General features: G+C 37.7%; 1 protein-coding gene across 4 annotated transcripts in view; it reads left to right on the forward strand.

The window, feature by feature from the left end:
- The window catches only part of LOC106167707 (sodium-dependent noradrenaline transporter), a 34,825-nt gene that overhangs the window by 4,612 nt on the left and 2,739 nt on the right, over positions 1-27,474 (forward strand). Inside the window, exons 1-12 of one of the 4 annotated variants that reach the window (XM_013546551.3) lie at positions 4,869-5,688; positions 13,961-14,439; positions 20,703-20,834; positions 22,279-22,522; positions 22,842-22,980; positions 23,413-23,547; positions 23,874-23,977; positions 24,364-24,488; positions 24,790-24,902; positions 25,504-25,644; positions 26,068-26,167; positions 27,199-27,299. In XM_013546551.3, coding sequence (XP_013402005.2) covers positions 14,082-14,439; positions 20,703-20,834; positions 22,279-22,522; positions 22,842-22,980; positions 23,413-23,547; positions 23,874-23,977; positions 24,364-24,488; positions 24,790-24,902; positions 25,504-25,644; positions 26,068-26,167; positions 27,199-27,299 — 1,692 coding nt within the window. In that variant the 5' untranslated portion in view covers positions 4,869-5,688; positions 13,961-14,081. Of the gene's footprint in view, positions 1-4,868; positions 5,689-9,715; positions 9,884-13,960; positions 14,440-20,702; positions 20,835-22,278; positions 22,523-22,841; positions 22,981-23,412; positions 23,548-23,873; positions 23,978-24,363; positions 24,489-24,789; positions 24,903-25,503; positions 25,645-26,067; positions 26,168-27,198; positions 27,300-27,474 lie in introns of those variants that run through there. The other 3 variants (XM_013546552.3, XM_013546550.3, XM_087012300.1) reach the window with 3 other exon arrangements.

A 27,474-nucleotide genomic window follows, 5' to 3' on the forward strand; every position in this document is an offset into this window, starting at 1 on the left:
ATAAGTGACAAAGAGGCTGTGATCTCTTTCTCTCTCTCTCTCTCTCTCTCTCTCTCTCTCGGAGATTTCCGTTGAATGATATAATAAGGGATGTATAACCCTGATATCTTAGCCATTATAACAGCAGAGTATTGCTGACCCTTATGCAATGTGAGCGTGTTGGAATTTAAGATTACCCGATTGCGAAAAGTTTGTCATTAAAAGAATTACTGTAAAACCCTATTTAAACACAGAGATTTGTAAGCTTCACTCCGTACTCCGTAAGCGACAATTTACTTGCCCAATGCAAATTAGACTTGAGGAAGAAAATGTGTGATATGCCACGAATACTGAATACTTACCGGACTGTTAATTTCCCATCATGGTATGTTGATTTCTTAAACCGCGTTTGCCGCGAAATTTAAAGGAAGTACGGTATTATTCAATTCAAACGACATTTCCTATTTGGATACTTCGTAAACTCGGGTGCAGAGCTCGGTGAAGTGTTTGCTAACAAATTTCACTGTTCTTAAAACGGTGGCAGCTCTCTCCGTTGGTCAGGGCAGAATAAACATTGAGTGAGCCGAGAGTCTGCACTGAGTGTGAGAATGAGACTGAATTAGGCTAAACGTACGAAATATTTAGTTGAGCTCGACGGTTCATCAGATAATATCCGCAAGTCAAATGAAAACCAAGTATATATAAACATTAATTTTTTTTCCACGATCTCACAGTGCCTAATTAAATTAGAATCGGTTTTCGAATGAGCTGAATTTACTGGGTATGCGTTCATACAAATCTTGTTTGAATATCGCCCCATTAAGCAAATTTCGCTTCACAAATTATGGAAGCGCTTAGGAAGATGAAGCTTTTAACGAAAGATAGCTCACAGAAATCGGCTAACCACGTTCATAGATGATTTTTACAAAATTAAAACCATACAATACACATTAGACCTTACATAGCAAAACAACAAAAAATGAACAAAATACTAGAAAATTCAAACATTTTCCAAAGCAGTTGAGAAATTAAAGATAAAAACTCTCAACATCGAGCTCTTATTTTCTTATTTTTTACTGTTATAAGTAAAGTTCAACAGACTTTGTCTCCATTTCAACAGTGGGTAATAAAACGCTGAACGTGTGATACTAATATAAACGTTTATGTTTACGCTTCTACTGTATATTGATTGAACTTTGCCAGGAAGGCGATCCACAGAACACGTTTTATTGTTAAAAGATGCTATTTAGGCCATAACAGTTAATAAGTGCTAAGATGTATACGAACGCACTGATTGTGTTAATTGTTCATTGAAGAAGATCAAGTGAATTGTGTCCTTGGAGCCGTTTGGTAAGTTGTGCATTGATTGTATAGTGAATGTGACAAGGCCAATAAATCGTTCTTAAGGTAATTGTTGAATTCATTCTTTATTATATACTCGTGCTATCATTTTTCATTCACTCAATTAGTGTTATGAATGATGTTTATGCCAAGTCATTTTGCTCTTCTTTGCAAGACCACTTTGTCTCCTTTGTACTTACTTCTCAGGGTAACCCACGTTGTACCGAACACGTGTTTATATCAAAACATCTTGCTAAGCTTTCTTCATAAATATTGTAAACTTCCAGCCTGCTTCTACTTTCCTCATTTTTTTTATCCCAGACAAGTACAAACTGGCCGGGGAGTTATATAGTTGATTTTGTGATTTTGATCATGATTGTAATTTTGCAAAAAAAAAAATGGATTTGATCTTGCCTTGCAATAGACGTGCTCCAAATACCAAATTATGGGTCTGACACAAAGGATAGAACGGCCTAAAACATGGTAGGCCACCTACTCGTGCAACATGAATACACGGTGAGCAAGAGATCTCAACCAACTCCTAACCAAACAACTCTCAACGTTTTTCTTCTCTATCTCTTTTGTTCAGGTTCTTCACAAAGGGTGTTCAAATCTGTTTACTCTAAGTGGAAAATTGCGAAATTGTTTTGAGGTACTTTTGATGGAGAAATGACACCTTTAAAAATTGCTCCTCTTTGTGCACAGATTCCTTTCCATATAGGAACAGGTGCTCTTAAAATCCAACTGTTTAACCGTTTGGACCATATTGTTATTTAGTTCAGATGGCTTCATGCCAGAATTTGAAACTTCCCTACCGATGGGTAATAACTTTTAGGCAGATTATGAAAACACTAATGGCCTCTGCATGGATTATTGCAGTCAACCTTCACGTTGCTGTGTAACTATATTCCAGGTGGTTTAATCTTAAAATACTTTCATTCCAAAGCACGACTGTACAAACGAGTATTGTCCGGGGGGGGGGGGGGGGGTCTGTTCTAAGAAAGATGGCACAATCACCCCAGTGGTAAATGCGAGCCAGAAACTGCCCTGTTGTAAGACAAATAAGTGGTCGATGATTAATTACATTGCTCTCTCGGGCAATCAACCTACCATAAGAATCACCAGAAATCATGCTGTTTTCTTTGAACTCAAAACATTACAGCGATAAAGGGCACTCGGTTAAATACATTACGCTGTTATCAGGTGGAATACGAATAGCTCGGAAAGAGAGAAGATATTCCTGGAGTTGTTCTAGTCAATACATACCAGTATCTAGTCAACACATACCAGTATCTAGTCAATACCGTACCAGCACCTAGTGAAAACCGTTACCATCACCAATATATACCGTGCCAGCAGCTTCTGTTCTATACAGGACCGTACCAATACCTAGATTTAGGTGCCAGCACCTACATATGGTCTACAGGACCCTACCAATACCTAGATTTAGGTGCCAGCACCTACATATGGTCTACACAATTTAATGCCCACCATTGGTGTATGTGCAATACCGGTACCTTGTATCTAGTTCACAGAGTTCTTAGTTCACAATGTGTATTTGTACCTAGTTTATAGATATTTATATCAACACCTAGTCTCTTAAGAAGTGTGCCAGTACCTTCACTTTAGACGAATACTTCAGCATCTACTCTATAAACAGGTTTTTGCTGGCACCTAGTCTTTTTTATACGTTCTAATATCACAGGAGGCTCTAGTATAGCCGGTTTCAAAATTGAAGAAGTGTCAATTAATAATCCAACAATTTTGTAGCAGATTACTAGCGACCCTTGCGACCAAGTCGATACAGGCGAGCGTCAGGTCCGAGTTTAAACAATATCACAGCTCCTTGTCAAAAAAGCAAAGCTATTTACTGACAGACAGAACATCAGATCTTTGCATGAATTTGCGCATCTCTCATAATTTCTTTCGTAAGAAGGACATGCGAGCTCTCTTTAAACAGCACTTCAAGGTTATTTGTCGAAGAGATTTTTTACAATGCGCTGGTTAGGTCTATGACCTACTATGGTTGAGCTGTCACCAACAGAATGCTCCAAAAAGGTCTGTCTTTTGTGGATTACTTGTTAAGTGTCTTGAAAAATCATTGACGTCATGGGCAAATGTTGGTTTTTGATACAATGAAATGACAATATTTACTCAATAGAAAGCGTTATTTGTAAATCTACTTAAACAAATAAATATCTCTAGATGCTTATACTTGTAATGTTTACCTGCTTCAAACAATGTGTAATTGCACGTGTGTATGCACAGCACTGTAAATGTAATTTTTGCTCTGGATATTTTTCAGTGCGGCGCATGCGCTCGAGCTCCGCATAAAGTTATGTCGTAACGTCATCGCGCGTCGAAAACTGTATAATAATATCCGAATTAATATCATTAAGCCATAATGGATGTAAATATTTGTGTTGTTTTCATAATACAGTAAGGTTCATTTAACACCAAGAGGAAATTTTGTAGCAGTTTCTAGCAGACAATATATCTACTCATGCTAACATAATAGTCGGTTCATTAAAGGGTTACCCATATACTAGTCATGACTAGTACAGGGGTAAAGTAAATTGGTCTGGTAGTAGAAGATATTGTTCGTATGCTAGTTTTCAGGCCACCATACGACAGCTGGGCTGTATCCTCCCCAGGGAGGTGAGAACGTCTACAACCAGTGTAAATCAGAGGCAAAATTTAATCAAATCTATTGTAAACCAAACTAAGACGTAGTTGAGTACGGTAAATAAGAACCAGGCTTTATTAATACTTTTACCTCGACAACACCAGTGCAGGTGCATGTAAAGTGGGTTAAGGTTTCATAGTCATAGTCAAATATATTGTGATTTTATAAAAACTAAGAAATAAACTATACTTTCAGTGTTGCAATTCTGTTCTTTAATGCCATAATGATGAAAGGAAACCAAATTGATGTTTCTTTATTATAAGGAACGCAGTAATATTCAGAACTCACAGACAGCTTAAAACTCTCTCTTTTTCCAAAGTGATCATAAATAGAGATATATCTTAAAAAGAAGACATGTACATGGCACGCACCACGCTCCCGCCATCAATTTAAAAAATCATTTTCGTGGAGTTAAAGCCATTTTAACACCTTGTATGACGATTTGTCAAAAGTTATGAAAGGGTGAAGTGACTTGCGATGCTCGGACTTTTTTTGTGAGATAAAAAATACCCATAGGGTGGCCATCGACATGCCAACTACTATATCGTGCAACACACACAGTTCAATGTAATGCCGCGAATTAGAATCAATTGAATGCAATTACTCAGTTGTTGTAAATAAAACTGGCTTACATTGTCGTGTGGGTTGCTGACCAGACCAAAGACCAATCCGCACAATATGAAATATTTTCTCGCAATTTGAAAGAAGTTGAATGAATGCGAGGTGGGTTCATTGATGGAATGCACGCAGGTAGAATGGACATCTCAAGCACGCCAGACGACGCGGAATGCACTCCGCGCGCGCCGGGTACACCTCTTAACGTCGCCTAATGAACTGTGGGCCTTCATTCTTGCAAAGGTGTGCTAGGTGCAAGACGGACTGCTGCGAAACTACGGCAAAATCGAGGAAGGCGACAGCAATGCATTTAATGCTTATTTTACTTTAAAGAAGCAGCTGAGTAACGTCAGACTAAAAATGTTAACATTTAATCTTGGGCTGCGCGTTTAAGGATCTTAAAAACTTATTTTCTATCAGAAACTGAAAGACGAGGGAGGAGATAGTATTGTTGAGCTCACAATAATAGTTTTAAAAGCATTTGCGGCTAACAGTACACTTGACATTGCAGAAAAGGCAGTCGAGAAGTTGGTGTTATTATTATGAATGGCGCAACAATAAACAATACTCGCCTCACCAAGGCTGGTGTTTTGAAACTTCAGTCCCAACAGAAACTAAGAATGAAATAGCTCAGCAGAGAGCGTCAAGTTATCGCCTCACTGCATCTGCGTGTTTGGAAAAAGGGGAAAATCACAAATCGGGCTAACTAAAACAAACTGGATTATTTCAGCTTGTAGGGGATGAACCCGCTTCTAAGGTCAAAACCCCAAAGATTTTGAGTATTAGGCCAAGTTGGAATAAACAGAAAGGGCTTGGATATTTTTGTTACAAATTCGTTCACAAGACGAAGCTCGGCTAAGCGGAAAACAAGCACGGAAGTAAGACATTGTTTTTCATGCCATTTGTTTTGCTGGTTGTCGACAGCACATTAAAAAAGGGGGTGAAATTTACCAGTTTTACAACAAAGAAGATGGCACGTTGTAGATCACACTGGCTGTAGGATTAATGGGCTAATGAGTTGGTGTCTCTTCTAAGGACTTGTTCTGAAAGGAATTTTCAACAAACAGGTGAGTAAAGGGTACGCTATCGTGTCAGATGCAGTGCTGTTTGGACGCAGCATATGTGTTTACGTTAAACAAGACCGCGCTCCGGTCTCTCCCTAAGTTACTTGTACAGGCAAGAAGGCACTTAAATTTTTCAGTTTAAAAGAATAAGGTTTAGAGTTCTTTCGAAAACTTCATTTTACGGTAAAGGTGTGTTCACATATAAGTCGATATTAAGGCATTCTCTCCTGAGATAGAAGAAAGTGCACGGTAAAGGTGCGCGGTACGGTAAATGTGCGTTCACATATAAGTCGATATTTAGGCATTCTCTCCCGAGATAGAAGAAAGTACACACACTGATCCCCACGAAACGTGTGGAATATACTGAGCACAACAAATATTCACACTCTACCTTTTTCCTAATGTTTCTGCGCTGTGCAGTTGAGAGGTGGAGCGAGTGAGGGGGTACCCCACCCCTATCTCAGTAGCCCAAATACAACACTGACGCTCAAGATATAGGGGCTTTGATTACGATTTAAATCCAAGAACGACTTAGAATCGGGTCATTTACGAAAGAAAGAATTTACAACCAAGAGTAAATTGCTGGTACTCCTTGTATATACTGTGTACATAGAGTCCGTGCCATTAAAATAATTATGCGTAGAAAAAATAGGATCGTGAAAGATTAGATGATAAACGAACGGTAAGAGAATAGATAGCGTCCCCTCATTAAGGATAAAAGTGGAACAGGTCGCAATTCAAAGTACTTAATTCAGACAATGGTTCAATAAACTATGCATCTCTATAGTTCAACTAAAAATTCGTATAAAAGGCCCAAGCTTTCGGCATTCTTCGGGGGACAGATGAGTAAACAAACAAACAAACAAACAAACTTCGAAGAGGGTGAATATGCTAAATCTTCACAATGATCCAGTAAAAAGTTTCATCAGTCTCATCAGTCAGTTACTACATGTACTTCTTGTTCTTCAATATGTCTGTGTGCGGCAAGTCATCTTCATCAGCTATAGGTGAGAGTTTCTAGGCGACCGAATTCTACTCTAGTAATAAAAAGTCGTTTATTTCGTACCTTTTTCCCCCTTACGAGAAAGTATACACTAAACACCCTTTTCCCCATTTTAAGCTCTTATACAGTTCCGAAAGATATGTGCATCTTCGCATACAAATAATAACGTAAATTAGCTTGCTGTGTTTGTATTCAGCATGGTTTTATTTGATAATCTAATTATGGTCGCACGCACCCACGCTTGCCTACACAGGTATGATTGTTGTATGGACGTGAAGTCATTTGTAGACACGTTGCGATCGACAGCGATGCACTTTATTGTGTTGGTTAATTTCCATAACAGGTCAGTGCTCTCTCTCTCTCTCTCTCTCTCTCTCTCTCTCGTAACGTGTTATTAAGACCATGTTATGGTCAAAGCAATTTATTGCAGAAAGGCAGTTATGTATATCATTTCACCCAATTTTCAGCAGACACGGTTAAAACACGTAAAAATTTTACTAGAACAGCTGCTGTTTTATCTCCCAATCAACTACTTTCGGTTTATCTTGATTTACATCATTTGCACTTAGTTACAAGAAATTGTACTTTAATGCCTTGCTATCGAAGATTTCATTACATCAGAACCATTGCCAAACACTTGTACTGAAGAAAAGTTGAGAGTGTTTAATAAGATCAGAATCCACAGCAGTGCGTCCCCATACACGATTTGAACACAAGAGAAAACTAGAGTTAGATGTTTCTCTTAACATGAGGAACATCCGAATTGTCCTGAGGTATAGCAAATTAGTCTCAAATATAACGAGATCTTGCGAGACTTGGAGAATTATGTGTTGACGGCGGTCGAATTAAGTGTAAAACAAATGGAGTTGCTCTGTTTTTCCGTCTTTGCCAGAGACAAATTGAAAACAAATTTTACATAATAATGAAATATGATTAAAAATAGCCTACATGAAAGATGAAAGATGCTGACAACCTGAACATACTGTGTTATAACAGTCACAAGAACAATGGTGCGTTGCCTGTCTTTGCCATTAAAATCATAATATATCACAAATAATACGCATAGCAGAAGGTTTCAAAATAAAAAGCCAACAGGTTCAAAGTGAATATTATGAAGAAGCAAAAGCTGCAAAGTCGGTGCATTTTACTGAAGTTTAAGTTAATTTCCAATGCTGAGTGCGCGCGACAGTAAGTGTATTGGAATCGTTTCTAAAAAGTCATTTTACACATCCTTCGAACAAGTTATCGCATAGATTTTTGATGAAGTTTATTTGTTGAGAACTCAGTTATTAATATTGTCAAGTACATGTATACGTGGACCTACTGCTTTCATATGCAGTAATTTACACTGATAATCAATCACGATTTTTTTATTCTAAATCACTGGTATCAAATTCAGATCACGTGATATCTGCTATTAATTGGATGTTGTGAAGATTTTTTAATAGAACCACATCCTATTTTTTCCACTTTGCTCTGTAAGAAGCTCCTTAGTTTTATTAAATAAAAAATGTCATACACAGTTAGTATGAAAAATACCAAACAAATTATCATATCTAGATGCAGCATGCATATTTTTTTTCAGCTGCTGAACATATGTTTGTTGGAGTGCAAAAAGTAGTTCAAATTATGTGTACACATGTTATCATGCGTCCTGGACAGCTTCTTGTTCCAGGACATTGCTAAGAAGAATAATAGAGAGCAATAACGGCGCAGTTACACTTTTAATTGTGTGTAAAGAACAAATGTTATTTCGACGCCCTTTAGATTTATGGTCGCACACACTCGTCTTTCTCAAGTGCGCATGGCGGGGGTTTGAAATGAAGCTCCAGACACTGGTGATAAAAAGTTACGTCACCAAAGTGGAACAGTTGCTGAAACTAGGTAGCACAAAGATAGACAAAGTAATTTTAATAGTCTGTCGGCCTACTAGTCTAATAGTACATACCCCGTAATAATGTACAGTGTGAATTTTGTTTAAAAGCACTTGTCCTGCCGTTATTATAGGAGATTAGAGGGATGCCGTATCTAAGCTTTGTCATTCACATAAGAACCCCGTTCATTAGAAGTCGGAAAATAGATTGAAGTAGGTAGAAAATATGATTCCGTGATCGTGACCTTGAACTTTAAGGTACAGCTAGTAGTCGCGGGGATGCAGGGTGCACAAGAAGAAGCGTCATACTTCGAGATTGCACGCTGCCTTAAAAAAGTAAAATGACTTATGCATGCTATATGACGACATACAGTAAGTTCAGAGCAGTCGCCAGTCTGTCGCCAGTCCAGCAGTAGGTCACTTATCTGTCCCATGCACAGCGCCCTGAGTACGAAACAATTAATTTACGGATCAAGAAACCTTAACGCTTCGTTCAAGGTAAAACGTTACGATGTTGCAAAAAGTATAAACAGAGAACCTATGCTCTACTCAAGCAAGTATTATAATCCTTACTAAATAATGTGCTGACCAGCGCAAGATGTTTACGTTAAAAATTGTTACGGACGCCTCACCCGTCCGATGTAGTGCAACTAAGCACGACATCGGACAGATGAGACGTCCGTAACCAAAAGAATTCCCAGTGGGAAGGACACAACTTTTACCGACTCCGTGAACAAAAACCTTGGGGTTTCTAGAAATAGCTTAATATAAGAAAATTAAAATCCTTCCACTTATTCCAACTGGTTGTCTAACAAACCTCATAAAGATACAACCGGTTTATAACACGTAGGAGTGCAATTACAACCAAATCATTCACTCGATGTGAGAAAGCTTCCGCCGCACCCTATATACACAGTTAATGATCCATCATCTTTGCCTTTCTCTTAAATGTCTCCAAGTCCAAGGCCAGAGATTACCGTGCCAATTGAAAGCTATGGATTGGTTTCCCGACAATCTTTACAATGCGTTTTGAAGAGCTCTGTAATTGAATAGGCACCCGATTAATAAATCTTAAGCCATCAATGATGATATGTCAATGGAGGAGAGAATTGAAATTTACAAGAGTAATGATAAGACTGAGATTGCCTAGGGAATGCGTTCATTTCGCTGTCGGACAAGAACGAGCAAAACCCGTCGCGCGCTCCAGGAAATCATGGCAATTATTTTTCCGTGTTGTTTTCTCTGAAGAGATGAGACTTCGTTACTGATCTCCCTGAAAAGATTAGACTTCGTCACTAATCCCGTCGCCTCCCGTAAGTCCGGTAAGTGGTCATCCGATGTCAAGTATGCTCATGTTGCGTGTTGCGAAGAACGTGTGTATTGTTGGCGGCATGCTTGTGTTGATAGTTGGTGATCAGTGGGCTTAAAAATACGGACCTGTGAAAGTGCTTTAGGTAGTTCCTCTGCTTTGATAACGGGAATCACACATATGCAGGCACGCGCACACACACACACACACACTGCATACGTAGACACATCAGAACGGTTCCTTCGATTCCATTCGATTGAATACACCAGAAAAACACTTACAAGGGGTTTAAACGTTCCTATGCATTTACATAAATTTGAAGCTCTGGTTATATATCAGATTATATAAGACTATAAAGACTTGAAAAATTAGGGTAGAATTCGTAAATTAAAAAAATGGTTATATTTGCATTGACCTACTTCACGAAAGATTAGCAATTACAGTGCTCATTTTGCCACTGCAGAGCTAAACATGTCGATAGATGTTAAATCACAGGAGCTTTATACTAAGTCTGAAATCTTTTAGGGTTATTGGATTTATTCAATCGCACAGAAAATGGCATAGATGTGGAACGTTTAATGCAGGAACAGGATCAGAATTGTATGGTTAAAGTCACACGACGGGCGTCAGACCATTTTCTTGCAAAAAATGAGTTTCCCTAGAAATTACATTTTCTTTTTTTTTTTCTAAATCACTAAGGCACACCATATCCAAAAACCGGCCACATTACTACGGTCCATAAATACGTGTTTGAGTTCAAAGTTTCTTGTTATTGGGTCAGTCTCGTAATGGAGACAGAGACCAGAGAATTCCACAAAATTAGACATTTAGATCTCGAAAACGGATGTATAGATGGTACGTTTGTGAACGGTTTTAGATATGGTTTACCTTGGTTAATAAAAGGAAAAGTTCAACGATAACCAGGAAATTCCAGAAAAATATTCTACAATATAAAGATCTATTTCTTCTCAGAAAGATCTCATTCTTCTCATTATATGCATTTGAAATGACGCAGGCAGAGAATCCTGACACCAGTCAAATCAAGTGGTGGCAAGTTATGGCAGACTAATTATCTCCTACTATTCATGGGAGAGATGGAAGGGTCGGTTCTCCTTAATATCGAAAGAGCAATGTCCTGGAAATCTTTCAGCTCTTGACTTCAACCTTTTCTGTTATTTGGGGTACAAAACACTTAATCTTAACGGCGGGAAAAGGTAAAGTTATTGAAATGTTGGGGAATGAGTACATGTTTGCGTTTGCAGTGCATGGTGAGAATGGTTAAATGACGACAGTCTTGTTTTTATGACGAATAAAAACGCACCTGTTTCAAAAATACAAAAATATTCTTAAAGATTCTTTAAAGAAAAGAAAATTAAATTTAAAGCTGATAAAAAGACAAAATTGTTTTGTGGAGTATAATTATTTCTTACATTCTTACAAAGTTTTAAAGTCTTTTGCACTTACTGTGTATAGCCGTTCGTCATTTAGAACAACACTACAGTGCAAATGTACTAGTGAGTCAGATCTACCGACGCAGTACTTTTTAGTTTTCGCGGAGGTGTGTAAAAAAGGGGGCTAGCACATATCAAACGGGTTTTGATAATAATCTCATCGACTACAAAAACTGTCCCGCTATGTCAGAAATGCCTTCTCAGCGGCTAGCAGAGGGAGTGGCACGTGCGTGCTTAAAATGGCACCAAATATCACAGTGATTAAAAAGATAATGTAGACAAAGCAGTATTATTCAATAACATAAACTTAATAATTTTTCAGTTGCGTTGTGATATTCAGTATTCCATGTCCTTTGGCTAGCTAGCAAACTACCTTAAGCATATTTCTGAAACGAATCCATCCTAGAGTACAGCTCCTTTCGGTGACAGATTCTGTTTTAAAAAGTCATTTGTCTCATTCTTCTCATGTATAAGAACTGGAATAAAGTATCCTGTATATTCATTTATCGTTTTATTATAATGGCATGTGCATACAAACAGTCAGGCTTTCGGACTTGTAAGTCCATTATGAATTAAGAATTAGGATCAATTTAAGGACGTACGCAGTCCCTGTTTTCATTCTGTTTACAGGATTGTTTTTCAATTTTTTATATTAACCTTTAAAAAACTTTATTGGATTTAATCGATTGGAAACATAGCATTTCAAATAGAACAGAGAAGGATCACCTGCTATATGCATAAGTTGGCGTGTGTTACTTAATAAGTTACATATGTGAAATCTTCGTGGTCGTAATAGTTGTTGACATGCTCTAATACTAACCAACCATTTGATTTAGTGGCACTCACTTTGAAAAGAACATGGAGGAAGGTAGGTGGTTAACATTTTAGCCAAACTGAGGGGTAATTAAGTGGAATTTATAGTCTATGTCGTATCGCTCCATGCACTTAGAATTGTAAAAGTCTGTTCGAGCCTCTTTCAGCGTTATAGATGGGATACTTCTTCATGAAAAAAGTTTCTCCTTGTGTTTTTTGTATCTCAATCACACTTATATTGCATTCATATTGGTCCAGCAATGTAATACAACAATCTTTGGAGAAAATTTTGAGAATTATGAAAAACTTGGAACAAATAAGGACGTCCAATATGTTCAGCTAGAGCACAAAAAGCTTTGACCAACTGGGATCCGTTGCGCAGGGTCATGGAGTTCGCTTGATAAAATAAGCAGAAACAGAAAAGAACTATATATATATATATATATATATATATATATATATATATATATATATATATATATATATATATATTGGGGAGATAGGAAGAGTTGGTTGGTTGGTGGGTTGGGTTGGGATGTCAAAGATGGTCCAAATACTAAGGGTTCCATGTGTGTTATTCTAAAGCACGAAAAGTACCAGTACACACAGGCCAGTTGCGCAAGAGCAATCGGGCCAACCCAAATGGGACCCATGAGGTACCCAGGGGCGGATTCAGAGATATTTTCTGACAGTCTTCCAAATTATCTTTGTTGATCCATCCACCATTTTTGACCGTCTTCCGACAGAAAAAAATTAGATACCCGTCAATGTAAACTTGAAAATCTGACCGTCTTCCGGAAGACCCAGAAGACGGCCTAAATCCGCCCCTGGGTACCCTTTGTCAAACCCGACTAGGACGGACTCGGTGACACACACTGGCCCCACAATTTCTCCACATACAGTATTGCAATACTTCTTATCAAACTTTTAAAAGTACACTTTTTTTAGAACTAATTGTGCCAATCTGAATGACTGTGACAAAGGAATACGACATTTCTAACAGCAGACTGCAACGACTTCTGTGAAAATGAGATTTACTCACTAGAAATGTTATTTGAATGTGATTTATGAACAAGCTGAAAATTTGAAGTACAGGTGTACTTTTCAGAATGCGATCAATGGTTGATGAGGGTTTTCTCTTTCTTTTGAGCTTTTTTTATATGAATCAATATATTTACATGAATATGCCTGCGAGGTATATACACATTTAGGAAAGCTTACCTTGGTTTATCAATTGTTTTAGCTCCTGATAAAAATCCCCTACAATCACAGGTAAAAATATTTAATATTTAATAAAGACACAGCAACTTTTTGAAAATTTCTAAAACGCTCTTAAGTTGTTCAAAATGACAAGTCATCCAAAGCGCGGACCTGACTCTGACGTACTATGGCTCGTACACATACACGACTGCTCGTATCTTTAATTGTTTTGTGGGGGGTATTATGACACGTATGGCTTGTGTTTGACTTTTAATTTAGTTAAACTGTAACACACCTAAATTTTAGTCAAAACGGCTTGATTAATTGCAGTAGTGGTGTCCAGGTTCACCCGCTATAGAAAATTAATAGTATCCCTGATTATTTAGTTATCCAGAAAGGAGTAAACGTAGGAGTTAGATAGAGATAGATTTGACCAATCAGCATTTAATAAAAGTAAACATCAATATTGACGAGAGGAGGGAGAAATTAACGCTATAAGAAAACACCTACGCCGGTACAGTAATGTTAAAATTGCGTGTCAAGAAGGGTGTCACAACATAAAGTTCCAAGTGACCAAATAGAAATAATTTTCCTTTTTTCAATTCAATCTGTTGCTCCACTTCCAGGGCATCAACAGGAATCTCGCTGATCAGTTATTCCAAAAAGGGGCCTCACGATGAGGTGTCTATAATAACAGGGGGAGCAGCGCCCGAAAACGTCCAAATCGAGGGCGTGGAAAATAAAGGCATGGATGAGGTGAATCATAACGAGAAAAGACTCCTCTCGGATTCTGATGACCCGGAGAGTAACCGTGATGGCGGCGGCCGTACTAACGATTCCAGTCAGTACGACGAGAGATACAAAATGATGCCCAATCACAGGATGTCTCCAAGAAAAGACTCGGACATGGAGGTCTATCTCCAAAGTAACGGAACAGTTGTCTCAGATGTCCGGAAAGAGAAAGAACTTGACGATGAGGAGTTTGGGGGTGAGGAGAGAGAAACATGGGGGAAGAAGATAGACTTTTTGTTGTCAATCATTGGTTTTGCTGTGGATTTGGCAAACGTTTGGCGATTCCCATACCTGTGTTACAGAAATGGCGGAGGTGAGTTATTCAATAAAAATGTTAAATTATCTTCTTTCAGTGATTAATTTTTATATGGAGGAATTCAAAACCTACAGAAATCAATTTTAAATTTAAAAAAGACATGCATTTTAAGCAAAATATTTAATTAAAAGTACATTAAAGTTTTGAATAAATAGCTGTCATAACAGCCGCGTGGAGTGCAATACAACAATTAATGCCCAAATACGCACTGTCAGAATGAAGTGCTTTGTAGTTTTTCGGACTTGCCCAGCCTCTATTCAATTGACAGATTCGCGTACAATCAAGTGAAGCAACTCTTTATACCATTTAGGAACACATGATTCTTTAAACAAGTCATGTCCGATATACACGATGCCCTGTGTGTAGTTTAAACCACCCTACTCCCTAACTGGAAAAAACACCAGTCTTTTTAGTGAAACTGTACATTAACAACGTTTGGCACCACATAGCAATTAAACCCTTATCTTCCTTGTTTTACTGATGCAAAAAAACTCTCAGTGGCGCCACCTTCAATTGGCGCCCAGGGCACAGTGTCGTACCTGCTGTGTTCAAGATACCCACTGTGAAGACGGTCAACACATGCAATTTTACAGGTCAGCTGTAAAAGTTTTAAAATATTGACCCAAGACACAATTAGCCATGTTATGTGTCCATATTTGTTAATTTTGATTCCATCATCATTGATCATACCCGTGGTCATTTTATTTGTGTTTTATACAATTTAATATATAAAGTGGATTAAAATACTAACTATACATGGACCAATACATTAACTGGGTAATCCTTATGTTTTGATCATTTTTATTTTAAGTGATTGTGCGTAGCATATAAAGATGGGAGTTGTATTTAAAGGATGTGTATTTGTCGGGTTGTGCCCTGTATATATCATATCGTTATAACAATAATAATAATAATAATAATAATAATAATAATTCACTTTTAATGAAAAAATTAAAATGCCACCTTTAAAGAGTAAATACAATACACTATTATTATTACAAGACATGAGAATAATTTAAAATTGCAACTTATAAGAGTAAAATACTTACCAACAATACTTCAAGATTTGCATATTAAGGTCACTCGTTTTATTTATGAAAATATTTTTTAAGAAGTAATTGCAAGAGAAATACACCGGGGAAACCTGTAAGAAGTAATATGTTATGAGTCGATGTTTATTGGTCTATTTACCTCTGTTAATGCCGAGCCGAGGAAAGGCGCATTTCATCTTGAAGTTTAAACAGGAGATCCGGAATTCATCAAATCAAAAATGATTATAACAGTCTGGATTTATAGCGCAATCGACTGTATTATTGCAATGCGATAATGTCGACGACGTCAAAAAAACAGCACTTAAAGATCGAAATTACCAAACTATGTTGTACTGAGACTTCTGTGAGAAGCCGTCACAGTGATGGTTGATGAATTGGCAGATATATTGTACATTGTCTACAATGGGGGAAGATATTACCTCTATTTTTCACCGAGGATTTTAATTGAATTCCTGGTTTGTCAACAGGTTTGCAAGGGTTGCATGCACCAGGACTTCGGCCAATACAGAGAGTCATATCAGTTACGAATCAGAGATAAACCACAGTTAAAGGTGGCATAAACATGGATCAGAACATTAAAATAAGGAAATTGCAACCATACCTCTTTGCAGCACTGTAGATTAAAATTGATACCAACCACAACAGGTGTAAAAAAAAAAAAAAAAACGCCACAAGTACATAACAGCTGAGCCATCAGTTTATGGTACATGTAATCAGCAGGCTACAGATGTTAGCAGAGTACTTTCTTTGAAACAGAAAGATATTCACTTCCTGGACGCTTATAAGTGGTTATCTGCTCGACGTTTTTGATATAAGAAATGTACCATAATATGATTTTAAATAATACAAGCGTGTTACTATTATTCTTTCCACGATATGTTTATGACGTTTGGTGTATTCATTTCAACACTTACAACCATAAAACATTTATACAGCAAAAGAGAAATTCTTATAGATTTTCCGCAATTTCCCCTTTCTCACCAAGATGTAGCAACCGTTTTCGAGTTCTAAACCGATAATTATTTACCGTCACGAGTGAAAATCAACCATCTTTACCTCTATGTGTGAATGGCTGAAAAACTAGAAAGTAAGAATTGAAAAAAAAAACGGGATTGTCAATCGTAATTATGTGAACGGTTTAGGATATATGGTATGTTGTGGTGATTGAGGGAAAGCAGTTGAAATAGCAAACTAAATTAATGTTTTGCCACATAAAAGTCTAACGCTCACTCTGTGGGCCTCCGTGTACCCTTACGTCTGCGACATTACGACTTTGGTGTTTTTCGCTACCTCTAGAGCTACATGTACTAATGAACGGCGCTGTAAGATAACACCAGCAAGTTGTATTGAGTGTTGTAATGACCAAAGTCAAGATTGATATATGCGATCCCCGTGGTTAAACATATTAATAAAAACATTGAAGACAATCGCAATAGTGATATCGTGTTTTTGTCAGGAAATGATCCTCAAAATTGCAAATATGTAGGGCATAACTCTGACAGAAGATATTGATGATGGTTTTGTACTGAGTCTTCACACGGTAGGTGGTCGTTTTTCAAAATGCCTTGTGTACTAGAAAAGGTGAAAAGTAGACGAAACACTTGCAAGTTAAAAGACAGAGAAAAAGTGAGAGAAAGAGCAAGCACACTTTACTTATTCGCAAGATGTTTCACTCACTAAAATTCACATACTATCGCTCAAGTCAAGACTGTAAGAGTTCACTTTAAACGAGGGGCTTTTCAAAATAAATGAAAAGGAAAAAACCCAACGATCGTGAGAGTTACGTTATCCAAAGTAAAATACTACGCAGGAACAAGTTGAACATAAACCACTTACAGCGCTTTTCAGAAACCCACGGGGCCGCGTGCAATACAAATTGCTCCACTATGTTTACTGCCTACAGATTAGTAGAACGATATGGAACAATTTACGTGGAGGCGTGTCATGGCAAATGTCGCGAGTCATGTGGTAAGGAAAATAAACAGTTTAGAAAGAAACGCGTGTATATTGAGGTTAGGAATGTTGGCCTCAATCATTTGGCACGGAGGATTAAACAAAAACGCTCCAAAAATATCAACTACCGGTGTTATTTTGCGTGTAAAATAATTTGAGAACATTAAAACATAAATAGAAGCGAAAGGGCAGAATGATTAAAGGCCTACTGCGCTCTAGGAACACATAGCGTTCACTGCTTTTTTTACAGTATAAAAACTATAAATCCACGTCAAAAAATTGTTCTTTTTAAGTTTTAGAGAGAAAAGATGAGATTTAGATGAGAAAATTCTGATTGGTCAGTTTCTAGTGACGTAACCCGTGGAGTAGCTTCCCACAGCTGTACTAGTAATAGTATATACTATGCAGTAGGCGACTAAACATCCAGGTGTCAGAAAAACAAATGCCGCAAAGTTGTGTTGCTCCCGGGTGCCGTAATGTAGGTTACAATAAGAAAGACATCTGCTATTATATCCTGCCTGCGGATGCCGCTAAACGTAAAATTTGGCTCAATTCTCTGAAGTTAAAAAATCCCAGCACAGTGTCAAAACACGCGAGGATCTGTAGCGACCACTTCGAGCCGGAATGCTTCGTACGTACGTGACCTGCGAGCTGAATTGTGCGGTGGAAAAGCACGGAGAAAACTAAAAGATGATGCTGTACCCAGTATATTCGATTTTTCGGAGTACCAAAATGCGACAGTAAATGCCAGAGGGCTGCCGACGAGAGTCTTACCTGTAGGATGTGTGCATGATGCGGCCGTCGAAAGGAAGAAGAGAGCAGCTTCTAGAGCCCAAAAAATAGTTCGTAGCAGAATTACGTTGTCGAATTTTTTGGTTATGTTAGTGAAAACGTTAATATTAACATGATAGTTGAATCAAATTTTTACTCGACATACTGCTGCACTGATCACGTGTAAGGCAGAAGTAGCGAGGTAAGTTGCAGAGGTGTGAAATGTAGTGTCCGATGCTATCAGTCCGATATCTTTGGCCTTTTGTCCACTGACCTGGCTCTCCCGGAATGACACTGGTAAACTGCACGGGTGTGAAAAATAATATTAGCTGTCACACCTGCATGTATTAGGTAACTTTCTCTTATCAGTCGGGATAAGAACGTTCAGCCGACGCGACAGATGGGCAATGTGTGAAAAACTGTGTTCGCTGCCCTGCTTCCAAACCTTTACTGTTAACATAGTTTTGGTGTATTTTGTTGGTTAATAAATGATAACCACGTGGGGAATTCATCTTCTTTTGTGTATCTATCTTCAAAAGTTTGAATTTATAAATGATCATGTAGTGATCAATTGCGTGTATCGCTTTTAGTTTGCACTGCTAGCAAGCGGATAGCTGAATCGAATATGGCTTTCTGAGCCTTGACGCTAGTGACGTCACTCGCCTTAAAGCGCCACCACGCGGGAGTATCATAAACTACATTCACACCTGCATAAAATCGGCTTTAAAAACTAAATAAACGTAAGAACTTTTTTTTCATTACTCAAAAATGACTTTTGGGCACCTAACGGATAGTTTTAACCCGTTTTTTCATCACAGTATACCTTTAAAAGAACTGAGGGCACTGGGATCTAGCATAGGCACTCAACGCGAAAATACTGGGCAAAATGAAAGAAAGATGCAGCTGCATTAAATATTGACTAGTGGATATAATTTCCCTAACAACAGTGCTTCTTCCATATCAACTCTCACTGGTTTTGGGTTTATTTTTCTTTCTTTTTTTCCCTTTCATGCCAATAATAGAAAGTTCCTTGCACAATCAAATTAATTAAGACGACTGCATTTTCTTATTCATGTTAACAGATGACCTTATTCATAGCCACGTATACAGTTGAATGGTATCAGTATTTCCCCTTTGAATCAACACAGGTTCAATTTCTACGCCATTGGGGTTCGGATATCTTGACGCCGTGAGACCGAGGCACAAATTGTGATCATGCTGAGAGACAATGGGGACATATCTAGAACGCCAGGGGCGACATGAACCTTTGAGTGACGTCCCGCACTGGACGAAGCACTTAAAATCTAGTGTTAAGATTTAACATTAATGGAATGGGAGGGAGGGGAGAGAATGAATGATAGAGTTGGTCCTTCACACGGGCAGTGTAAAAAAAGTAGGTTCCGCTACGAAAAGCAAAAAGGGTAACCCTTCTTATTGTTGTGAGATTTGCCTGATGCGAAACATCAAGAACAGCGTATACTTCTGCAAAAAATATACATAAGATATTTTACGAAAGATGTGATATAATAATTTGTTTCTGATACTGATATGAGTTGAACATTTGAACAAATTGTACGGCTATATTTCTCTAAGAGTTACTTTAACTTGAAGCGCAAACTCCCCTCTCAGCATATTAAAACGCTGCTGTTCAATTGGAACTGATTACAATGCAATGGGGTCTTGTATTCACAGACCAGCACATAAAAGAACGTCGTTATGGTCATTTTTCCAGGAGATCGTGAAGTGATCACAGACTGAAAGTGACTAACTGACCATTCGAACCAATGAAATTGTTCTGTATTAACCGCAAATTATTGGAGCAAATTGTGCATTAAGTTGGCTGAATCGTTTTGTCAGTCAGATTATGTGCACTGGCATATTGGCATATTAGCCGTGGTTCGTTTAATCATAAAAATGCCCCTATCGCCTTTGTTATCACTAATTGCGCTATGTTATACGAAGTTGGTTATACCATGAAGAAAAGGCTAGCTTACTTTAAGACACCGTCGTTTGCTGGTATCTGAGAAATTCACAAATTAATTTTCCCGTATAACTGTCAGTTGATGGTGCCACACAGTTATTTCAAGTAGTGCCAGACAATTAGAGACTGCTCAGCTGATATTGGTAATGACAAACACTTAGGTTTGGGTTCAGCATGTTGACTAGTTAAATTTCTTTTGATAAGGTTTGGGGAGATAAACTTGATAAACTTAATAAAAACAAGTGTGCCTCAACTAAAGCATTGGCAACAATTCGCCATTTTTTTTCTTTTTTGTCTTTTTACTTCGGAATTCTCAAGCGACTCATTATTCACTCAGTATCAATAATACTTGTAAGTCAAACAGTTCCTATCCATAGCGTAATGACATCGAATTCAAATGACATCACAAAATTGTGTCATAATTTCAGAAATATAACTGGAGATTATGACTGTTTTGACATTCGCTGGTTTACAGTGACATGTTTTGTCCTAACATCTTTCAGGCGCTTTCCTTATCCCTTATTTCCTCATGCTGTTATTTGGCGCCCTTCCGTTGTTCTACATGGAGGTATGTCTTGGACAGTTCAATAGAGAGGGGCCCGTCACAGTATGGAAAGTGGTTCCAATATTTACAGGTATGTATGCCTCAGTATGACAAGTGGTTCCAATATTTACAAGTAGGTATGCCTCAGTATGGAAAGTGGTTTCAATATTTACAGGTAGGTATGCCTAAGTATAGAAAGTGGTTTCAATATTTACAGGTAGGTATGCCTAAGTATAGAAAGTGGTTTCAATATTTACAGGTAGGTATGCCTCAGTAGGGAAAGTGGTTCCAATATTTACAGGTAGGTATGCCTTAGTAGGGAAAGTGGTTTCAATATTTACAGGTAGGTATGCCTTAGTAGTGGTTCCAATATTTACAGGTAGGTATGCCTCAGTATGGAAAGTGGTTCCAATATTTACAGGTAGGTATGCCTCAGTATGGAAAGTGGTTTCAATATTTACAGGTAGGTATGCCTCAGTAGGGAAAGTGGTTCCAATATTTACAGGTAGGTATGCCTCAGTAGGGAAAGTGTTTTCAATATTTACAGGTAGGTATGCCACAGTTTGGAAAATGGTTCTAATATTTACAGGTAGGTATGCCTCAGTATGGAAAGTGGTTCTTATATTTACAGGTAGGTATGCCTTAGTAGTGGTTCCAATATTTACAGGTAGGTATGCCTCAGTAGGGAAAGTGGTTCCAATATTTACAGGTAGGTATGCCTCAGTAGTGGTTCCAATATTTACAGGTAGGTATGCCTCAGTAGGGAAAGTGGTTTCAATATTTACAGGTAGGTATGCCTCAGTAGGGAAAGTGGTTCCAATATTTTTAGGTAAGTATGCTTGCTTTGTTCAGTTACCTAGGAAGTGGTACACAAACCGTTGCATTTGGCGGTTCAAACCTGGAGCACATGTTTTGCAATTGGTATCACAGACCTGGTACACCTGCCCTGTAACCACAGACCTGGTACATGTACATGCCTTGTCAGTTCATACATTGTACAAATGCATTGGTAATTTAAACCTGGTACACATGCCTTGGCTGGTCAGAACTGGTAGCATTGCCGTAATTGGCAGATGAGACACCTGTAATGTTAGTTTGGACCTGGCACACATGCCTTAATGGCTAAAACTCTTTCTGTACGTACCTTGGCCGTTCAGATACCAACAAATTTTGGTAGTTCAGATTAGCCTAGTATACTCGAGGTAGTTAAGAACTTCTTTACATATTCACTGAATGTAGCTTAATATTGCTCTTGTATCAGATATGCAAAAGTAGACCAAAGTATGCCACAAAAAAATTAACATCAGTGCAATATTGTAGATTTTAGCGGCATGATTGCTGGTGTGACGTCTATGTAGGGCATTCATATTGTAGGCTGATTTCGTGGTGGCTTTGAAGACGAAATGGAAATCTAAAAATAAGGTAGTTTTATTCTGCTCACATTATTTTAGTCTATATATATATATCCAGCCACTCGAGGTTTTCAGATTTTCGAAACATTCTTGGAAGTATACATTTCTTTTTGTTATTTTTAGGTGTCGGGTGGGCGGTGTGTCTCATAGCATACTACGTAGCTTTCTTCTACAATGTAATCTTAGCTTGGTCGTTGTATTACCTGGTGGGTTCATTCACGTCCGTGCTACCGTGGACCACGTGCGGTAACGACTGGAATGACTGCCAGTGCTGGGGCTCCAGTCAAAATGCCACGGATGTCATCACGTGCAATAACGTCACGCTGAATGTCACCACTTCACAGACGTCAGCCACACAGTACTTTGAGTGAGTCACAAAGGCGGATTTTATGTTTGGGAAGGGAGGCACTTATATACAAAACATATGTAACCCAAAATGCAAAAAGACATACCAATGTAATCAAAGTTGGTCAGAACAGCCGTCACAATTTCCATGAACATCACAACCAAACGCAATCAGAACATCGATTCCAATTTTTTGCAAGATGAATGCAAGGTGTATGCAAATGTTACCATGCTTTAAAAGCAAAATTGTTCGGAATAACTCCATTAGATCCATGGAAAATTATCTGTCGATTCAGATCACATATTTTATATTTGATTTTTTTTCAATGCATTTTTTTCAGACGTGGTATGCTTGGGATAGAAAGGAGCACAGGAATAGACGACCTAGGCGAGCCAAGATGGCAGCTAGTTCTGTGTCTGCTCGCGGTATTTCTCATCCTCTACTTTGCGCTGTGGAAAGGAGTTAAAACTTCTGGAAAGGTAATAAAGGATCATTGCAGGTCTGATGGGTGTTTTTGAAAATATGTTAGGGATCTTTTTCAAGTACTAATTTTTTTCTCCCGGAAGTTTTTTATCTTCAGTGACCGGCTAGATGAATACCACAGGCAGTGCAAATAACCTGTTTGCATGTATCGTAGGCCTGCCCCTACTACACTTGAATTTTATTCAGCATATTTTGTTCTTAGAAAAATAAAAAATGCATAAGTTGAAAAGTATCAAAAGTATGAGGAGATGCGCTTGACTGATACATGAAAAATATTAATACAAGTGCTTTCAGTCCGATGCTGTAATTAAGGTTTAAATGAATTGGATTTATTGTACACTGCACTACTTAGAACTATTTATGAATACGGAGGCCCTACAGTTACATATATTTTCACATTTAAATATTATTATTTTCTGTACTTTTAGGTTGTGTGGGTAACAGCCACGTTACCATATATTATCCTACTGATCCTGCTAATCCGGGGGTTGTTGCTGCCCGGATCAGTGGAAGGAATCACTTACTTCATCGTACCAAAGGTGGAGCGGCTTGCGGATCCGCAGGTCGGTGAAAAATAACGCAGTTACTGTATCATTAATAGGGAGCTTGCATGTCTATTGCCCATTGTTGGTAAATGTTCCACCATCAATACATTTGGTGGCACATGACATAAATTAGATAGCTGTTTTTACTATTCGACATGGTGACCGCCTGCAGCTTGTACCTTTCACACGCTAGTATACCGTTTTTGAACATGATTACATTTTATTTAGTCTATGTTAATGATGATGTCAGTGTTCTTTCAACAGCAATCTTTTCTGATTGATATTTTACAATTTAACAAAATTTTGGAGGTGCGTCAAATGCAATATTTGATTTTGCACCGCAGGTATGGAACGACGCCGCCATTCAGGTGTTTTTCTCCGTAGGAGCTGGGTTTGGTGTTCACCTGGCGTATGCTTCGTACAATAAGTTCCATAACAATTGCTACAGGTGAGTCTAGATTATTTTAACTGTATTTTGATTCTAGTTTTTGATTCTACATATATTGTGCACCCTAACTTTCAAAGGCTCCGTATCGTCATGCAGATAGCAGAGAGACGGAGTTTTAGGGACATCTTACACTCAGGGTGTTATAACTGTTAAAAAGGAAAACTATCTCTCAACGGAAGTTTCAAATCAAGTTCAACTTTGACAAATTTATATCCATGTACAGCTGTTAATAAACCCCTCAATTAACATACAAATCCAGAACGCCCTGCACTTGTGAGATTATTTTAAATAATTATTAAAAATAATGGAACGGTGCACGTTATAACTATAACTGATGAATGTGTTTAGCTTAAATATAGTAAATATATATTTCTCCATTTTTTCAGAGACTGTCTCATAACCGCAGGTGTAAACAGTTTTACGAGTATCTTCTCCGGGTTTGTTGTGTTCAGTTACCTTGGATACATGGCATTCAAGAAGAATACAGATATAGAAAAGGTAGCAGTGGACGGTAAGTTACCATGGTTACATGTGGTTACAGGTGGTACCCTCAGTTACCATGGTTACATGTGGTTACAGGTGTTACCCTCAGTTACCTTGGTTACATGGCTAAAAGTTCAGGCAAAAAGGGGTAACATAATTGAGACACAAAACCATTTTACATACTTGCAAAAAGATGCAATTTTCTATGAAGATGGAGCCACGAATATTGAGGAAAATACATAATATTCATCTGGAGGATACTGACAAAACCAACAAGAAATTCTTTCAAAATTGTAATCTTATTCAAACTTTTTCGCTGTTTGTTTCAGGTCCAGGATTAGTGTTCATAGTGTACCCAGAAGCCATTGCCACTCTCCCCGGGTCCACAGGCTGGTCCATTATATTCTTCCTTATGTTGATGGCACTGGGACTGGACAGTGCAGTACGTTTAGGCCTACTAGTTTATGTTTTTGGATGATTTATAAGTTATCTTTTGTTTTCATATGGAAACCAGATCATTCCCGTTTGAAAATGTAAATTTCTATAGGAATGAGACAGATGATAAAAAAAAACGAAAGAATAAGAAAATATATTATGAAAAGAAGAGAAAAAGAGCAAAAGTAAAAAAGTAAACTTGAATGGTGAAATGGAAACCTTCGAAATCAAAATCAAAATATGAACTAGAAAAGCACTCCGAGTGCGCAGACCTCCGCCAAGGCAGTAACAAAATTGTTATTATTATTGATTGATTATTGATCCGGATCACCACTCAAAACTAATCACTTCTAAGTTAACCCATTTATGGCCTACCCTGAAAATTCCATTGAAATTCATCCATAACTTTGATGACAAACAGAAAGACAGAAAGACAGAAAGACAAACAGGGGTGAAAGCATAACCTCCTTGGCGGAGGTAATAACTATTATTATCATGTTTAATTTTTAAAGAGTGGGATGGAGATTTATTTACTTCAAAGATAAAAAAAGATATTAATTCAAGCATGAAAGCACCTGTTTATTTATTCCCGCTTGTCTCTGTTTCAGATGGGCGGCATGGAATCTGTATTGACAGGAGTGAAAGACTACTACAGGCATTTCTTCAGCAAGTTTAAATACGGACGGGAAATGTTTACCTTCGTCATTATATTTTTCGCATTCGGCATTGCCTTAATAAATATAACTTACGTAAGTAGGAGAGCAGCATATGTATGTGGATTTTAATTAATAGTTTTAATTCATATGAATTAAAATTTATATGAGTCTTATATTTTAAAAGAATATATGGCTTTAAATAGTGGCATGAAAGTGACTTTGTTTAAGTTGTGGTTTATGTTTATGGATTTAAGAACAAAATTAATAGAACTTAAACTGCCTTGTCGTGCCTTTTTCTGTTTTTTTTTTGGCTTTAGGTCTTAAAACCAGTTCTGTTTGTAGCCGTTCTTGCTCGAGTACCAAAGCTAAATTCTACTTCAAAATTAAGAAAAAATCCTCAAACAAAGTGACTGGTTTTACACCCATATTCGTATTTAAACTGGTAAGATATATATTTTTTCATTTATTTGACGTAAATTACTTTAAAAAAACTCATTCTATTGCTTATTCTTCCAGGGCGGCATGTATCCCTTTACCTTGCTGGAACAATTCTCTGCTGGCACCTCGCTGCTGTTTGCCGTCTTCACAGAAGCTGTGGCTGTGGCATGGTTTTATGGTACGATAAGACATATCAGTTCTTATTCAGTGCATTTAAAATTGAATTATCAATTTCCTTACGTGTCCTATAATATTAGAGCTAGACTCGTCCAACATGCTATTTTAACACAAATATTTGCACAAAAAGTTATTGAATGCAAATGCCATTTGAACTGTAGACTATTTAACAAAGAGTGACGAAACGTCCAGACTTGAAATCACTTCCAGGACACTAATATTTTGCCTAATATTCTTTTCTATTGCCTTTTTTAATTATGGTCTAGACGTGGAAATTGATTAAAACAAACACAGTGCATGCGATGGAGCAGTTAATGCGCAATACCCAAAACTCTTGCGTTGGGGTAATGCCTCTGCTAGATACCCTTTTAATTACATTTCACCCTGGAATAATTCATTAATCTAAAGAACGAAAGAAATTAAATTTATAGATCTTTCTATGCGGCTATTCGTCCGTAAATAATGTCTTGAACCGACGTTAGCCTAAATGCCAATTGCTTTGGCGAGCCCCGGGAACATTTTATCAAAAAGGGCGTTGGAGCCCTAGGATTCTTTGATCAGCACTTAATGTGATATTAGTACAGCTCGTGAATGGAATTCCTCGGGCACCTATGTCATGCCTTGAATGTTCCCGTTCCAAAGCTATGATGAACAATGTACTTAGGACATCACATCTTAGCTCATTTGACGAAATTTTATTGTAAAAACTGTACCTTGGGCACATTAAGAGTGTGCCTATGTCGTTCTTGTAGCCCATTTATGCCATACCATTATGTATATTTCTATGCCCTACCTATGATTTATGCACCTGTGCCGTGCCAAGGGAGCACCCATACCGTACTAACTTGCGTCACCAGATGGCATGAATCTATTGCAAATACGAAAAGAAAAAAGTGGATCTAAAAATCGAATAGATTTATGTTCTTACTTCGAGGATATATACATGTTTATTATAAGCGAAATAACAATATTTTTTCATCTTTCTCGTGCATTTTAATTCCAGCATATTCAAAATGTCTTTAAATGTTTCAGGAATAGACCAGTTCTGCAAGGACGTGAAGAAAATGCTTGGATTCACTCCGGGGATCTACTGGAGAATATGCTGGAAGTTTATCAGCCCCATCTTTGTACTGGTAAGGGAATTTTCTTAATAAAAAAGAGTTAGTTCTTCGTGAACAGTTACGAAGTAAAAGTATGGTTTTAGTAGTGTATTTGAGGTAAAAAGTGCAATTCTTTAAGAAATCCCATGTCGTAAATAACGTGATCCGAAGTAAAAAAAAAAGTGCACGATGATCCTTTACAATTTTG

Source organism: Lingula anatina, chromosome 4 (assembly GCF_051362555.1).
Source record: "Lingula anatina isolate TDL-2025a chromosome 4, LinAna3.0, whole genome shotgun sequence".
NCBI lineage: Eukaryota > Metazoa > Brachiopoda > Lingulata > Lingulida > Lingulidae > Lingula > Lingula anatina.